At 34.0% G+C, this 15,467-nt stretch overlaps 1 protein-coding gene across 2 annotated transcripts in view; it reads right to left on the minus strand.

Moving 5' to 3' along the window:
* Nucleotides 1–15,467, minus strand: part of SCFD1 (sec1 family domain containing 1) — a 109,580-nt gene that overhangs the window by 66,359 nt on the left and 27,754 nt on the right. For both annotated transcript variants that reach the window (XM_047795159.1, XM_047795158.1), the window contains exons 10-14: nucleotides 12,939–13,038; nucleotides 7,455–7,594; nucleotides 4,337–4,427; nucleotides 3,672–3,745; nucleotides 2,887–2,968 (exon numbers count right to left, since the gene is read on the minus strand). In XM_047795159.1, coding sequence (XP_047651115.1) covers nucleotides 2,887–2,968; nucleotides 3,672–3,745; nucleotides 4,337–4,427; nucleotides 7,455–7,594; nucleotides 12,939–13,038 — 487 coding nt within the window. The remainder of the gene's footprint in view (nucleotides 1–2,886; nucleotides 2,969–3,671; nucleotides 3,746–4,336; nucleotides 4,428–7,454; nucleotides 7,595–12,938; nucleotides 13,039–15,467) is intronic.

Genomic DNA, 15,467 nt, shown 5'->3' on the forward strand with positions numbered 1-15,467 from the left:
TTTTTGGGTGAGGCATGGTGGCATCCATTAGGACAAACTGACTCTGAAAAACTCATATAAAATCATTAGTGTAAAATTATAAATAAGTATCACAGAAAACTTCATAGGTAAATTTTGCCTTAAAAAACACCATTTTTCACCTAAGGTGTAATGGCCATTTTCCAGTTCTCCACTTATTTCTAGAACTCACCCATCCTTTACATCTTCAGGCCATTCTCTAGTTAAAACATAAGTCAGATCATGGCATTAACCTCCAGTGACTTCCCATTACACTTAAATCCCTATTTCTCTTGATCCCATAGTCTATCACTCTTTCTCTCCTCACTGTTAAGTACATTAGTCTTCTTCTAGGTCCTGCAAAACACTAAATTTGTTCCTGTCTTACATCCTTGGCAGCTTTATTAGTCCCTCTGCTTTAAATGCTTGGGCCCTGAGACTTTCACTAACAGGCTCTTTACTGTGATTCAGGTCTCAACTTAATCATCACCTCATCAAAGGTGATTTCCTTTGATGGTGATTTCACTCACTCTAGAACAGTCCTCTAAGCCCTTATCACTTCACATCACCCCATTAGCCTGTTTTCATATCATCTAAAAGCAGACATGACCCTGTTTTCTAATTTGCTTACTTTGTTTACTATCACTATAGTATTAGCTCCAAGAGAACTTTTCTGTCTTGTTTACTATAGAACTCTTGGGCCCAGCACAATATCCACAGAGCCACTAATAATACATAATTGAATAAGTAAATACTTTAACCAGAATTTTCTCAAACCATAAGCTCTGGTCTCCGACCTAGAATATATTCATATAAATTTGTGGCAGAATAATGTATAAAGTTTTATGAATTAGGATGAAAACTGTGAACTTTCCAAAGGTACAGTAATTAGTTACTTTGGGTTACACAATTCAGTTTGGAAGTCGGAGCTATGCTTGGTACTTTCCTGGTTTACAGTTGCAAGAACTGAGGTCAGAAAGTAAAATATAAGAATTAACAAACTTGGAGTTCCCATCATGGTGCAGCAGAAACAAATCTGACTAGGAACCATGAGGTTGCGGGTTTGATCCCTGGCCTTGCTCAGTGGCTTAAGGATCCAGGGTTGCTGTGAGCTGTGGTATAGGTCACAGATGCGGCTTAGATCTGGCATTGCTGTGGCTGTGGTGTAGGCCAGCAGCTACAGCTCCAAATTGACCCCTAGCCTGGGAAACTCCATATGCCACAGGTGCGGCCCCCAAAAAGACCCCCCCCAAAAAAAAAGAATTAACAAACATTTAATAATAAAAAAAACTAAATGCTAAAAAAAAAATACACAGAATTGTTTCAATCTCAAATCACTCGAAGGACTATTAACAGCTATCATAAACAATCAGCATGTACTCAAAAAATATTTAATATACCATGAGATATTGATTGCATAATTACATTTTAGCTGATGTAAACTAGAACCTATATTTTGTTTTAATGCAATAAATTTTTGTTTAATGTTTTATATTAGGTTCACAGTCTTCATATTTAGCCTTGTAAGCTAAGCCTTTACTCTCCTACTGAAAGAAATTCTCAATATACCTCTCTGCTGCATTTCATTGGTTATATATATTATCTCCACAGGAGACAAGACTTTTTCAACTTCACAGAGATGCTACATGTGAGGGTGAAACTAACAACAGCAAAAATCAGGTACAGACTGTACTATTATGTTTCTATTTCTATAGGTATATGAATATAGCAAGCACCAATATCAAGATGTAGAACAGAAAAAAATCAGGTTGTCACCTCAGAAATTATGCAGGTTGAATTTCTATGCTGTACAATGTTCATTATCTATATTAGCTCCTTATATAAGTCATTTTAAATCATTAAAAAAAAGTTTAGGAATTCCCGTTGTGGCGCAATGGGAACGAACCTGACTAGCATCCCTAAAGATATGGGTTTGATCCCTGGCCTCACTCTGTGGGCCAAGGATCCGGCATTGCAGTGAGCTGTGGTGTAATTTGCAGAAGTGGCTTGGATCTGGTGTTGCTGTGGCTGTGGCTGGCAGCTGTAGCTGATTCGACCCCTTGCCTGGGAATTTCCAAATGCCACGGGGTAAAGCCCTAAAAAAATAAAAAATAATGATAATAAAGTTTAATCCCCTTTTCCATAAATCCAAGTTGTTATCGACACCTTGACAGGCAGCAAGCATATTCAGTTTCTTTACACTGCTTTTTCAAATGTATCATCTCAAACGGAAAGCAGGGGGGTCAGTAGTAACCACGTTCTGGCATAATGTCACTCTGTCACTGGAATTCAGTTCCATGTCCAGAAAATAAATGATAGTATAATACTGAGGAATGGATTAAATCAAGCCAATACACATTAATCATCAATAGTTGTGAGAAAATGAACTATAATTACGTATACAGAAAATCCAATGCATTTGTTTCAAAATTACAGTTTAGCAGGAGACAGAAGCTATAATGCTAAACAGACTAATCTAAACCTAAAAAGTTCAGAACGAAGTTACATCATGAAGTGATGTTATTAATAGATATTTTAGAAAGTACTACAGTAAAAGGTGTGTCTAAATCTGTATTACTGATGTTTACATACAGGTATACTGTTAACAAAGTAATTATGTGTAGAGGCAGTTCTGAGGCAGTAAAACAATAAAAATACCACAGATGCTAACTTCTCTTTATTGGAATGTGTGATCTTGGACAAATCACTAATCTTCCTAAACTGGTTTTCTTATATGCAACAATGAAGGTAATAATGCTGCCTTTGATAATTAGATCTCATAACATTATAGTGAGGGCTCAACAAGATAATGAATATGAAAGAATCTTAAAAGTCTAAAACCCTACAAAAACAGTAGTTATATTGTGGGGAGGGAAAAGTTAGATTTACCTTTATATGTTCTAAAACAGCAGTGGCAACATTTGTATGGAGATCAATAAGTCTTTTTTTTTCAAGAAGTTCTGGCAAAGAACTACAAGTATCAAAGAATTAAAAGTTAAACATTAAATTATCTAAGGAGATAACATAAATTTTAATAAAACCCACACATGTCTGTTTCCTATGATGAAACTTAGAATAGTAAAACAGGGACAAAATGACATGTTAAACTACCAACTAAATTTAATCTCTAAGCTTGAACACATACAATATTTACCACTTTAATACAACTGAAGTGCTTCTTATTTTGAAATAATCTGCCTTCCAAATATCATTATTTCACCATTTCACTTTCTGATTCCAAAATTTGGAGGTTTAGAATAAAATCAGATTAATGGAAAAATTTTAGCTATATTTCTATAAAGCACGAAATGTTCTCTCTCTGATGGCATGTAAAGTATCAAAAAGATACTGCTTAAATTTTAGCTAATTAAGTAATAGAAGTAATAATCAAATTAACAATAACTCTCATTACTGTATTACTTATATTATCTTGTTGGCAAAATTATTCCCATTACACAATTCTAACTAGTAAAAGAAACAAATGATCTGCTATATAAAGGAGAGAACTGAAATCAGCTTGAACATGTTAAAAACACATTTAGTTCTTTAGCTTTAAAAGTATATGCCATAACTATTATTTCCTATCATGAAAAACACTAACCAAGTTTTTAATCTGAAAAATAAATCTTATCAACAGAAAGACTTCGAAGAGGATATATATACTGCTTACTTACCTAACAGCTGATGTTAGCTTAGCAGTATTGTCAGAAAGCATACTTATGGCGCCTTCATCTTCCCCTTCTAGTCCCTGGGAAGGGGAAGAAAAAAAAAAAGGTACCAATAACTACCCAGAAACCTCAAGCCCAAGCATAAAATCTATACAATTTTAATAAACAGATAAGATTTAGGCCACCCAGAATAATAATAATTCTAAGGAGCAAGCATCTGCATTTTTGACAGTTATAGAAAAGTTCTAGTCACCATCAAGTTAATGAGTGGTTTGATGATTAAAATAAGGATCAGCTAGCATTTTCAGATAAATAAGCCCAGAGACTTGTCACAGGTCACACAATAATAAACAATAGAGCTGAAATTTGAAGTTAGATCAAAGTATAGGAAAACAAAGAGCACTGGAACATATATCTCTAAAATAAAGTCATATTACTTTTTCAAATCATAAACTCATATTATTCCTTTAAAAATGTTTGCTATCTGCACAGAACTTCCATTTCTTTTTTTTTAAAAAAAGATCTTTTATATACGTTGAGAATACTTTTGTTATTATTAAAGCAATGAAGAGCCTTGAATTTTTGTAAGGAAAAAAAAAAGTTTAATCTCTTTCTCCCTCTAGATGTCCTTTTGCTTCCCTATATTTTCTAGAAAGCAAACAGAATCTTACCATAATGCTTTTAAGTCGCTTAACTTCATCTTCCTGTGCTCTGTAAGATTCCAGTTCTTGCTGAACTGATTCTGCTACTTCTGGAAATGGACTGAAACAGAGGAACTGAGTATGAGATTAAAAAATTTATTTTTGTGTGAATTTTGAAATACATACAATGAAGATTTATTATTATTTTAAAGGTACTTTTTTGGATTTAAACACATACATAATAAATATAACTATCATTATATCACTAACTTGTGATATCTTTAAAATGCATATCATAATGCTTATATATGTAAACAAATTTAAATTTTATTTCCTTTCTTTTCATTACTCTATTTTCTCTTCCCCTAAAAACTATTTGGGAAAAAAATACATTTAGACTGAAAAACAAAAGAAGAGCAGCCATGGCATATTAAACATTAATTTAATATTACCACCCAAATGAACATATAGTGTCAAAGTATAACTACAAAGATGCATTAAAAATATCATATGCAAATATCTGTGAAAAAAACCTTTTATTTCTGTAAATTTGATATCTAGAACACCACTGGTTAAAACCAGAACATAAGCTACAGTTTTGCTGGTGCAGGCCTGATAATCTTCCCAGCCAGGGCAGTTTAGCAGTGATTTCCACAGATTTCATATATAACTGATCTGTAATCATTGAGAAGCTCAAGTAGAAAGTGTCACGCAGCATTAATCTTGAATAATTCTTGATGAATGTCTGTTTACCATGAAATGGTTCCTAAGTATTTTCATTTACAGCCTTAGGGGAGGCCAGAAGCTTTTTCTCCTTCAGGAAAGAAACGGTCATGTCTCACCAGCAATGAAACAAAAACCTTTCCCCTTCCTCCATCCTGACTTCCTAACACTCCCTAATGATCAGCACAGAAAGGACAGAAGTTCCTGAAAGGACTTTGAGAAACAGAATCCAGTTTTACCTAACAACTGCAGGCCCTAACCCCAGGTCCAGCAGAATCTGTTGGAACAACATACCTTAGAGTGCAAACAGCAGCGAGCCTGGGCTGGCTGAATTAAACAATCCTTAAAATCTCCAATACCTTTAGGTCTCAGAGCTAACAGACAATAACAACTGCTTAAATTTACTGAGTGCTTATGTATGCCAAGCACTATGCTAAGACTGTGTCTCTATGGTCTCATTTAATTTTGATCACAATCTTGGTGAGGTACATACACATTACTGATAATTAAGACCAGGGATTTTGGAATCTGCCAGAACTGGGTTTTACCCCTGGTTTTACCAATGAAAGCTGGATGATTTGGGGCAAGTTACTTATTTATATTATGTCAAGCTTGAAAACAACCTTCTGAAACAGGACAACAGAATTATCATTCCACATTTTACTGATAAGGACATTAAGTCACTTGTTAACTCTATGCTTGTCTCCCAGTGTCTATTACCACATCACTACTGTAGCATGATATTCAGAGTGAGGGCTATTGAGGAGGGCTATTCCCACTTACCAAATAAAAAAATTAAAGTTTTTACTATTTAACTGACCTCTTACTTTGTTCCTAACCATAAGGAACAATGTTTCTTAAAGAAAATGTTCAAAATTTCCATATTTGAATAAAGAAGCTGTTTTCTTAATGCTTTTTTTTTTTCTATTGGGGAATCCTGCATCCTTCATAAACACTGTAAATTCCTATACTTTACCATTCTAAAAGGAAATGTAGACTATGCAATTGCAAAGAAAGAAAATAATTTAAAATAAAGTTAATTATAACAGTACCCAAAATTTCTATAGTCAGAGAAAAGAAGATAGTGACTTCTCACTGTAGAGTAACCAAAATTCTTTGTTATAGCAATGTGATTTTCCAGTATTAAAGTCTATATTTTACTTCTCTTTAAACATTGAGACCAAAAAGAACAGCCATGTCAAGGACATAGACATAAATGTATAGATACAGTAACAGCTGAAATAGTGAAAATAATTATTATTAACATGGTATTTCCATAATTGTTGATGAGCAATATTCTTTTTTTCTCAGAGGAATTATTTTTGTTTGTTTAGAATGATTTTTCTAGCCATAACTGGATAAGTTTTTGTTTTTAATGGCCATACCTGCGGCACATAGAAGCTGCAGACCAGGGGTTAAATCCAAACTAAACCTTCGACCTCTGCTGCAGCTGCTGCAATGCTAGATCCTTTAACCCACTGCGCCGGGCCAGGGATAGAACCCCTGCCTATGCAGCGACCTGAGCCACTGTAGTCTGATTCTTAACCCACTATGCTACAGCAGGAGCTCTAATAGATAATTTTATAGCAGTTATTGAGCTCATGAAGTACCCTCAATTTTAAAGGGACAAAGCCATAAACGGGATCTGTACATTTGCTTATAATAAATTACATGGTAAACTGCTACAAATTTTTTCACCTATTATTTCTAATGTACACTGAAGAAATCTGGTTCTCATGCTTAGGTATTTCCTCCACAGATATGAGTTCTTGTTGTAGCTCAGCAGAAATGAACGTGACTAGCAGGTTCCATCCTTGCCCTTACTCAGTGGGTTAAGAATCTAGTGTTTTGTCGTGAGCTGTGGTACAGGTTGCAGATGAGGTTTGAATCTGATGTTGCTGTGGCTATGGTATAGGTCAGCAGCTACAGCTCTGATTTGACTCCTAGCCTGGGAACCTTCATATGCCGCAGGTGCAGCCCTAAAAAAAAAAAAAAGCAAAAAATAAATTTAAAATTAAATAAAAATAAAAATAAAATAAAATTTGCATGAAGGCAAACATGGAACAAAAAGGGAAAATCACACCCTGATGTCTCCCTACCTCAAAAACTAATTTTAAGACAAAAATAGTGCTACAGAGGGTGAATGGGGATAGAATGGAAATTTAGAAAGACTGTCTATAAATTGTCAAAATTATATGGTATGAATTTTGAAGGGGGAAACAAAACAACAAAAACAACATAGAAACTAGGAAAGGAATAACAGAGACACAGGTCCATAGACTATTTAATTATAGTTCTTATTCATTGTGTAAGATATACTCCTATGGCCTGTTTAGATTTTTTTTTAATTCAAACTCATTAAGTCAGATGACATCTTCATTTCTTTTAAGGGGGTGAATCTTTCACTTATTAATGTTTTTCTTACCTTCCTTTATGTTTCTGCCAAAATTTATCAACTGGAGTTAAATCATAAGACTTCTTGTTTTTTCTCTTTGGTCTAGCACCAGCTGGAGAAGTCTCTGTTCCTGAAGACTCTTCCAAATTAACTCTGTTTAAATGGAAGTCCTAGGAAAAAGTAATCCGTTTTAAATAACAGTTTTCCGAAATTAAGAACCATAATATTTCCTACAAGAAAAAAAACATGGATTCTTGCTGCCTTTTCTACTATTTCTAAGGACATAATACAAATTTGAAATTTAAAAAAACCTTCCAATGTTTGTTACATAAAGGTACTTTTAATTATTTATGTATTTTTAATTAAAGAAGTAGATGCATATGATACCAAATTCAAAATATGCATAAAACCATGTTAAGGTTCTTGTATATCCTTTTAGAAAAATATTTTTGCATGTCAGCAGACACATATCCTTCAAATTCGAAACAATAGGATTATATTATACATACTTCGTTTTCTCATTTAATGATGTACTTAGAGACTTCCTCTATCTTATATGCACATCTACCTCATTTTTATCACAGCTACACAGTAGGCCAATATTTGGCTGTATTTATTTGACCAAGTCTCTTGATGCCTAGTTGTTTCCAGTAACAAACACAATGTTAAACGTAATTTTTAAACTCTTAGAGAGTCTTTAACACTCTGATCTGTTACTTGATGGACTGCACTAAAAAACTGCAACAGAAACTACAATAATAATAACACTTCTTTTCATATAAATTTTAAAAGCTAGTCAGACCAATAGGTACTAATAAACTTTTTTGCCTAGATGTAAGTTTACTCATGTGAGGCTTGATTTTTTTTTTCCCTTTCTCAAAAAAATGTATGAAAAACAAGATAAAAGTGAGTTATCTTTTAAAATTTTTCCATTATAGTTGATTTACAATGTTCTATCAATTTCTGCTCTGCAGCAAAGTGGCCCAGTTACACACACACGCACACACACACTCTTCTTCTCAGAGTTATCTTTGCTTTAATCTCCCCTTGATAAAAAAAGGTCATTAATACTGAGTTTGGATCCTTAAACATACCCTGTAACTTTCTCAAATCCTTTACAAAAGCTTACTTCCTTGTGCTTTTCCCCTAAAACAAAAGAGTGCAAAATATATAGATGTCTGAGAGTATTAAGTCTATTGACAAAGAGTACACTACATTATATTTCAACCTGTTAATATTATGTCTTTCCTACAGACTCCTTATATTATCATAGGATAAACATAATATAACCCTATTTAATTCCTTTTCCCATCCCATATCTCAAGCTCACCTTTGCACAACAAATTATCCATGTGGGAAGAAAGTACAATAAAAAGATAGCAACAACTACATCTTTTGTTTTTAAAAATTATCTAACAAAACAAAGATACTGAAGAAGAGAAACATTTTTAAATAGTTATGCTTTATTAACTATAATTTCTAGTGAAGTACTATTTCCATGATGATGACACAGTTCATCCAAATAAAAGTAACTTGTTTGCAAAATTACTGCTCTAAAAATAGGAGGACATAATATTACGAAAGTATTGATGGAACACTTGAACAAAATGATAAAGGAATAAAAGATGTTAAGAGTTTTGAGAAATAATGTAATAGCAGTAAGAATATTCCCATTGTTTGCATAACAGCCAGGCAAATAAAGAAAAGTAACTTCAGTCTTGAAAATTGGGAAATCAAGACATTCTGTGCTGTACTCGTTCTTGTTGAAGAAACTGAACATTTATACACAAAACAAAAGAATTAGTTTTAACATGGCAGAGTCTAAGATTGTTTCCACTGCTGTTCACACTTTCCTGATTTAGAGAACTGGACAAGAGTATGCCATTACCAGATATAAATAAATCCCAATGGGAGGAGCTAAAAAGATGGCTATAAGTCTTCAGAAGTCCTGTTTCCTTTCACAGGTTAAAGCAGATTGGTAGAGGCAGACAGAGCTACTGTCAACAAAATTACATTTGTGTAGTATAGGTGACACCTATTTATGCAGAGCTAAGATTTATATTCGCATGAGATAAAAGCCAAGTAAAGTACAAGTAACTTAGCAAGGAATTGAGACCAATCTAATTAAGTCTCTAAATCTATCAGTTTACAGGAAATTCTGGGGAAAAGAGAAATATGTCAAATTGTACCCAACAAGGAATCCACCAAATGCAAAAATGTCATATATCTTTAAGAAAATGAGTGCTTCTCATTTCTTAGAAACCTTTCTTTAAAAGGTTCTAATAACCTTTTAAAAGTATACATTAACTTGGAAATGACTTCCTTTTTTGCCTTAGTGTCAAGAAAAAAATAAACTTTATTAAAATTTTTATGTGTATTAGTATAAATTCTGACTTAATGTTTTAAATAATCAGAGTCAGTAGCAGAGGGCCAATGGCACAAAAAGGGCACCTAAAATTTGAAAGAACAAAAGACAACTAAAGGACAAGACACTGCCCAAAACAAAATAATTTCCATCCCTTTGCTTAAAACCAATCACTGGTTTAACAATCAAATCTACCCCTCCTGCAACCAAGACACAATAAAAAGGAATCATGATTTCCTAAATATTTTTTTTTAAATAATGAGTTTACTTCTCACATCCTGATAAAAGTAAGGAGACACTGCAAAAATTTTCATCAGAAGAGTGTTATTTCCCACGTTAAACGACAACAATCACCTTTCTGACACAGTAGTTTCCAAGGTCTGATATATAAATATTATCAAGGTTCTGGATTTTCAGGCAAAGATACATAATACAAAAAGCAACCTCTAATTTCAAGTTAATAGTTCCCATCTAGAACTTTTACTCCATCTTGTGGAGGTAAAGGGTATAATTAGTAAAGGATTTTAAAAGCTTAGAAGAAACTTCAAAAACAGCACTTGTACAATCAATAGAAAATGCCTTCTTTACAATTGGTTATGCTATCTTGGTTGTAGTTTTTTCACATATAGAAACTATATTAAAATTAATGAACAGGATTAAGTCAATATAAGTTGTGTAGGTTAGTATAACCAATCCTTTAAAAGAGACTTTTCATAGGACCTAAGTATTCTAATAAGAATGTCACTGAGAAGAGACTGCTTAAAGGGTATTACTGAATCTGAGAACCTAGCCTAAGAAAGTTAACTAGAGATGTGCACTGCACTTTTATAACAAAAAATAAAAAAAATGATAACCCAAATGTCCACAGGAATCCACCATTCTAAACTCCGTATGTTCCATTTACCTTGTATCCCACTGACTAGCACAGTGTCTGGCACAGAAGAGGCACTTAATATTTGTTAAACTGTATTCCTTGGAAATTCATGGTTTCCAACTTTTTATTCTGTGAGGATTAGTACAAAGTCCCAAAACCCTTTCCATATTCTTTTATCGTCTTGTATTTTTAAAAGGATATTCTAATTTTACAGAGTAGGAAATAAAAATTAGTATATTATACCTTACAAGGATACTAAAAGGTAAAGCACTAAAAAAAACTACTATAAAGATCAGTCTAAAAACTCATTTCATATTCTTTAGTATTCTAATTTTACTCTGGAAGAGTTAAAACCTCAAAAACAGTATTAACCTTGTCTAGTTTTGGGGAATGTCTGCTCTAAATTGTTTCCAAATTTATCTTCTGACAATGGGGACTCAGCATGTTCCTTTATATTGCAATTACCTGTATATATGTCCTATCTCCTGTACTCAAAGTGTATTTATTTTCCTCCAGGAACTCTTCAAGTTCAGGAATTAGAAAGGATCCCAGGATCTCAATGCTCCATAAGCCTCCATGCACTACTGGCAGGAGTGAAGAGATGACCCCTGGTCTGTATTCCTTATTAAGACCCTTGCTCCCACCCAATAGTCAGAACCAAATCTAACTTGAGACTATCAAAACTATCTGATTATGCCCATTAGTGCCTGCTTGCCTCTATACTACCCACTCCCACTTCAGATACCATCTCTCATTCTTACTGGATTCCTGAAACTATTTTGCCTACTCTCTGGAAATCATATTCAGTCATCAGCAAAATCTCCTACTCTGAACATCTACCCTCAACTTCTACTGTACTTTCTTGCACTTCTGTTTTTTATTTTTATTTATTTATTTTTTTTGCACTTCTGGTCTTCCACTGTCCTTTCTGAACTCGAACTGGCTATCCCCTGTAGCCTTCTCAGATGGTAACCACCTTTTTCTTTCTTTTTTTTTTTTTTTTGCTTGTCACACAGCTCATATCACTAGACCTGGGATTGGGCTATCTTCCTTGTTACTACCAGACTCTTTACTTGTCCTCTTCCCTAAAACAACTCCAGCTTTGAAACACTTGTCATCAGCCTATAACAGTAGTTCTTGATCAGAGACAATTCTGCCCCTCTCTCCCCCTCTGGGTGTATTTGGCAATATTTGAAGACATTTTGGTTGTCAGAACTAAGGATTGCTACTGGTAGCTAGAAGGTAGAGGTCAGGGATGCTGCTAAACATCTTATGATGCACAGGACAGCCCCTACAACAAAGGATTATCCGGCCCAAAAATATCAATAGCGTCAAGGTTGAGAAATACTGGCCTGCAGGCATCTTGGTCACTAATGCCTCCCAGAGACCTACAGGACACATGTATCTCCACAATCAACTCTTCTTTCAATCATCTTCCAATAGGGAATATATATAAACATGCTATACTTTCTCTCATTTAAAAATCTTTTTGACCTTATGCCCCCTGCCAGCAGTCACGTCTTTTCTCTCCTATATAGCAAAACTCTTTTAAGATTTGTCTATATTCACTCACTTATGCCTCTCCTTCCAGTCTCTCTTAAACTCACTTCAGTGTTTAGCACCTATACTGTGGAAACCTGGTCTTACCAAATTCACTAATAACCCTGACACTGCCAAATGCAATGGTGACTTCTTAGTTCTCAGCATTTGCACAACTTAATTTTTGCCTCCTGTTTGAAACATTTAATTAATTGGCTTCCAAAACAACAGGCTTAGTTTCCATATTGCACTGGAATCAGATTATAGCTTTAAACATGAAATTACCTATGTGGAATTCTTCAGAAAATATATGGTGTAATATTAAAAAATACTATTTACTTTTACCATAAAATGAGGCTTAATTTTCAGGAAAAAAAAGGGGGGGGGATAAATTACAGCTTTTCTCAAGAACAAATTTATTTACTTACTCAGTATGGGGGGAAAAAGCCACTCATTTTCCTGTTCTTTTTTTCCCCATCATTCCAACAATACCACTGATTTACACTGTTATTTAAAGACCATAAATTTGGAGCTTTAAACCTCAAGGTCTCACTATTTTTTAGCATCCACATCCAGTGATACCAAATCCCATTGTTCCTATTTCTTTTTGTTCCTATTTCTCAGTTCCATCTTTCTCGTGTGTATTTCTATAACCCTGATGCTAATTTTAAATTAAGAAGACCACTTACTGAATGTTACTACATTTTAGCAAAAAGTGGTATATTTAGCCTCTTACCAGTACATCATGCACCAAGGCTTGATATGTCCAAGTATGGTGTAAAGGAGTTGCCAAATCTATGTTTCTGTCAACAAGGACTAATAAAGGCCTTTGGAAGCTGTAAACATATTAAAAAAAATATGTAACTCTTGATACCAGTGTATACATCTAAATTATTCTAATACTTTCAGTATATGTCATTTTGATATGAACAATAAGCAAGCTAATATTGACATTTCATAATACTTAGCTTTCTAAAAAAATTCTAATACAATCAGTCAAGTAAAGGAATACTTTGGGCTACTTAAGAGTCTGTATATGATGCTAGATTATAAGTCTTACTCTGGAAACTCTTTTAAATGAAAAAATCTATACAACTACTTTTATAGAATAACTTTTATAGTTACCAAAATAAGTTCTACTCAGATTTATATTTTACATTTTTGAATAAAAGGAAAAAAGCCTTTGTCAGTTTCAGGGAAAACAATTACAAAGAGTATGATCTTAGAAATTTATACAAATGTTGGATAGTTTCATAAATTATCAATTCTAATTTTTTCTATAAATACAAATTGAAAAAAGCAGACTCAAGAATAAAGCCTCACAAAACCCTATCCCATTATAATACATGAAGCTAAAACATCATGCTACAATGGCAACTAATTATATAATCACTCACTTACCAGACATTTCATTTATTGTTTTACTCCATCATTATCATTTAGATGTGAAATAAACTACACTTTGAGCAAATTGAGGCACAAAGTCATCTGGTTACCATGTGTCCCCATAGTTGTAGAGATTTTGCTTCAGAGGCACTATACTGTGTCAAGAATGCACATCAAATTTCAATAAGCACTGGTACCTGATTATGTTAACTATATATTTACATATAGAGGGGTGTGTGTGTGTGTGTGTATTCTCCTGCAGGAGACCTCTAACCATTTCACTGCACCCTATTACGTGTAAGACAGTGAACTCCCAACTGCACTGACTATAAGACTTGGCGATAAAAAGTAGGGGTGGTACTCTTACCATCTATCATTTAATACCCCAGAGATACGTGGAGGATGGGGAGGAGAGTCTACGAAGGTTTTCTTCACTCAGCAATATTGACATTGGGGGTGGGATAATTCCTTATTATGGGAGATGTCCTGTGCAGTGCAGGATGTGCGCAGCATCCCATAATACACCCTGCTAGATTCCAGTAGCATCTATCCAGTTGTGACAATTGACATGTCTCTAGACATTACCAAATTCTTGTTGAGAATCATCAGCCTACAATTGGGTACAAATACATTTAACAATAGTCCAATAATGCTGCTGACCCCTAATTCAAATAATGTAGAAACGTACCCAACAAACTAAAAATAAGGTAACTACATTATGCTTATAGTGAATACACTAAAAAAATTATCCAAATAAAACGGTGCTTTTTTTTGGTCTTTTTGTCTTTTCTAGGGCTGCACCTGCGGCTTATGGACGTTCCCAGGCTAGGGATCTATTTGGAGCTGTAGCCACTGGCCTACACCAGACCCACAGCAACACCAGGTTCGAGCTGTGTCTGTGACCTACACCACAGCTCACAGCAACCCCAGATCCTTAATCCACTGAATGAGGCCAGGGATCGAACCTGCAACCTCATGGTTCTAAGTCAGATTCTTTAACCACTGAGCCATGACGGGAACTCCAAAACAGTGCCTTTACATTGGTTTCTAAGACCTATACCAGAGCACAATAAAAAAGGAACTATTAAGTAAGGTATGACATAGTAGTTGCTTCTGTTACCAAAAAAAAAAAAAAAAAAATCAGGTGAAAATTTGATGTGTCTGCTCTACTTAATAAGAAATATTTAGAATATTTAATGAAGTTACAGAACAGTTTACATAGGAGGTGAAACAGCTGAATAAACAATTGAAACACAATGTTAGTGACTCCAAATTGTAGAAATAGTATATAATACTGCAGAGAGCCATCGAAATTGACTTGAAGTCTATAGAAGGTTCCCATAAAATTGTTATTCCTGGAAGGCAGATATACTGAGTATCAATATATTTTCACAGGCTGTATTTATTAATTCACTTAAAACTAGGGGTAAAAATTAATTTTCCAAAATACTGTCTATTCCTCTTGAAATATTTTTTATGCACTGGTTTAGGTTTCTTTACTTCTTCGTTCCAATACTGTTCATTATTTTTAATAATCAAAAGTTAAATGTACTAAGATGGATGGTTTTTTGTTTGTTTGTTTGGCCACACCCACAGCATGTGGAAGTTCCGGGGCCAAGGGTCAAATCTATGCCACAGCAATGACAATGGAGGATCCTTAATCTGCAGAGCCATCACGGAACTCCAGTGGATAGCTTTTTTTAAAAAGGATTTCTTTCCAATAATAATTGAGCAGTCAGTAACTTTGTCATTATCCATTCATGCAAGACATGCTAACAAAAACAAAAATATGATTATTTTAGTGTAAAAATGGAAATCAATTGATAGGTAGAAACAGACATGGAATCACAAGTTTTTCACTTACTTTTTTTTTTAATAA

This window comes from Phacochoerus africanus, chromosome 9 (genome assembly GCF_016906955.1).
Source record: "Phacochoerus africanus isolate WHEZ1 chromosome 9, ROS_Pafr_v1, whole genome shotgun sequence".
Lineage (NCBI taxonomy): Eukaryota > Metazoa > Chordata > Mammalia > Artiodactyla > Suidae > Phacochoerus > Phacochoerus africanus.